This window comes from Galeopterus variegatus, unplaced genomic scaffold (assembly GCF_000696425.1).
Source record: "Galeopterus variegatus unplaced genomic scaffold, G_variegatus-3.0.2 Scaffold140, whole genome shotgun sequence".
Lineage (NCBI taxonomy): Eukaryota > Metazoa > Chordata > Mammalia > Dermoptera > Cynocephalidae > Galeopterus > Galeopterus variegatus.
In genome coordinates, this window is record NW_007726251.1 from 522,627 (window position 1) to 524,042 (window position 1,416).

The 1,416-nt window shown below is 58.9% G+C and overlaps 1 protein-coding gene across 1 annotated transcript in view; it reads left to right on the plus strand.

The window, feature by feature from the left end:
• Nucleotides 1-1,416, plus strand: part of NGB (neuroglobin) — a 5,155-nt gene continuing 3,739 nt past the window's right edge. Inside the window, exon 1 of the mRNA XM_008590360.1 lies at nt 1-175. Coding sequence (XP_008588582.1) covers nt 87-175 — 89 coding nt within the window. The 5' untranslated portion in view covers nt 1-86. The remainder of the gene's footprint in view (nt 176-1,416) is intronic.

The following is a 1,416-nucleotide window of genomic DNA, read 5'->3' on the forward strand; positions in this document are numbered from 1 at the left end:
GTCGCCGCGGAGATGGCGCGGCACGTGCGGTGACGGCGCCCGCGCCCGGAGGGTCCCAACCCTGCGCCCGGCGTCTCCGGGAGAACATGGAGCACCCGGAGCCCGAGCTGATCCGGCAGAGCTGGCGGGCGGTGAGCCGCAACCCGCTGGAGCACGGCACCGTCCTGTTCGCTAGGTGAGGGTGCCTCGCCGGGAAGGGGTTCGAGGCGGCTGGCCCGGCGCCCTCAGAGGGAAAGCTGGCCCGCTGCCGTGGCTCTGGGGCGCCTGCCAGATGTGCGCCAGAGAAGAGGGGCGTGGTGACCGGTGGCGCAGCCCTCTCTGCTGATCTCCAGGCAGTGGCGAGTTGTATGAGCCCGCGCCGCACACCGGCTCCCAACTGGGCTCTCCGGGGTTGGGCGGGGGTGCTCTCCGGCGAGTCTCCTGACTCTCGGGCGGGCGGACTCCGGTCCTCGCGCTGCGCCCCCTCCTCAGCCCTGTGCTTCTTGGGTGTTCCTTGCGTGGTGACTGCAGGGGTGCCCACCGCTGCCGGCAGGGGGAGCCTGGGGTGCCCCGAGGGCCAGTGCGGGCTGCCTGGCAGGGGGGCGCGTGTGGACGGCTGTGCACAAGGTCTGGGACCTAAGGAGCGTGCACTCGCAGCAACCCACAGGATAACCTTTCAGAGGAAAGAACCAGTTTAGGACCAGAGAACGGCCAGGAAAGGGATGACAGACGTCTGAGTCTCACCCCGGGGAGAGGGGTAAGAGAGTGCAAAGGCCCCACGGGGAAGGGGAGGCCAGTATAGAACCTCACCTTGGCGGTCCCCCGGTAACCCCTCTGCCATCGTCAACGGGGCAACGTCTCTCTCCATCGTGGTTTTTTTTTTTTTTTTTTTTTTTTTTAGGATTCTTGGCTCCCTAAGTCAGCCCAGAACTTCTGGCCAGGCTTTTGCAAACCTCCCCCAAGACAAAAGGGGAATAAATTCAGTTTTGGAAAATCCCAATGAGCACCCCTCAAATGTGGCTGAGAGCTTCTGCTGTGCCTCCAAGTTTTTCCCAAGCCCACTCATTTCTCAGGCACCCACTGTGGCTCCACTACTTCCAAGCTGTGTGACCTTAGGCAAGTTACTTAACCTCTCTGGGCTTCTGTTTCCTCCTCTGTAAAATTTGGGATAACAGTTGTACCCACTGATAAGGATTGTGAGGAATACGCAATTACACGTTAATCACCTATAAAGTACTCATTGCTCAGTAAGTGTAAGAAAGAAGTTTGTTTTGTTGTTGATATTATTATCATTGGTTGGAGCCCCCTCAGACATGATGAAACTGGGAAGTTCTGACCCAAGAGCAGGAGAGAGAGAGATTGAGAGCGAGAAAGAGATTGTGTGTGTGTGTGTGTGTGTGTGAGAGAGAGAGAGAGAGAGAGAGAGAGAGAGAGAGA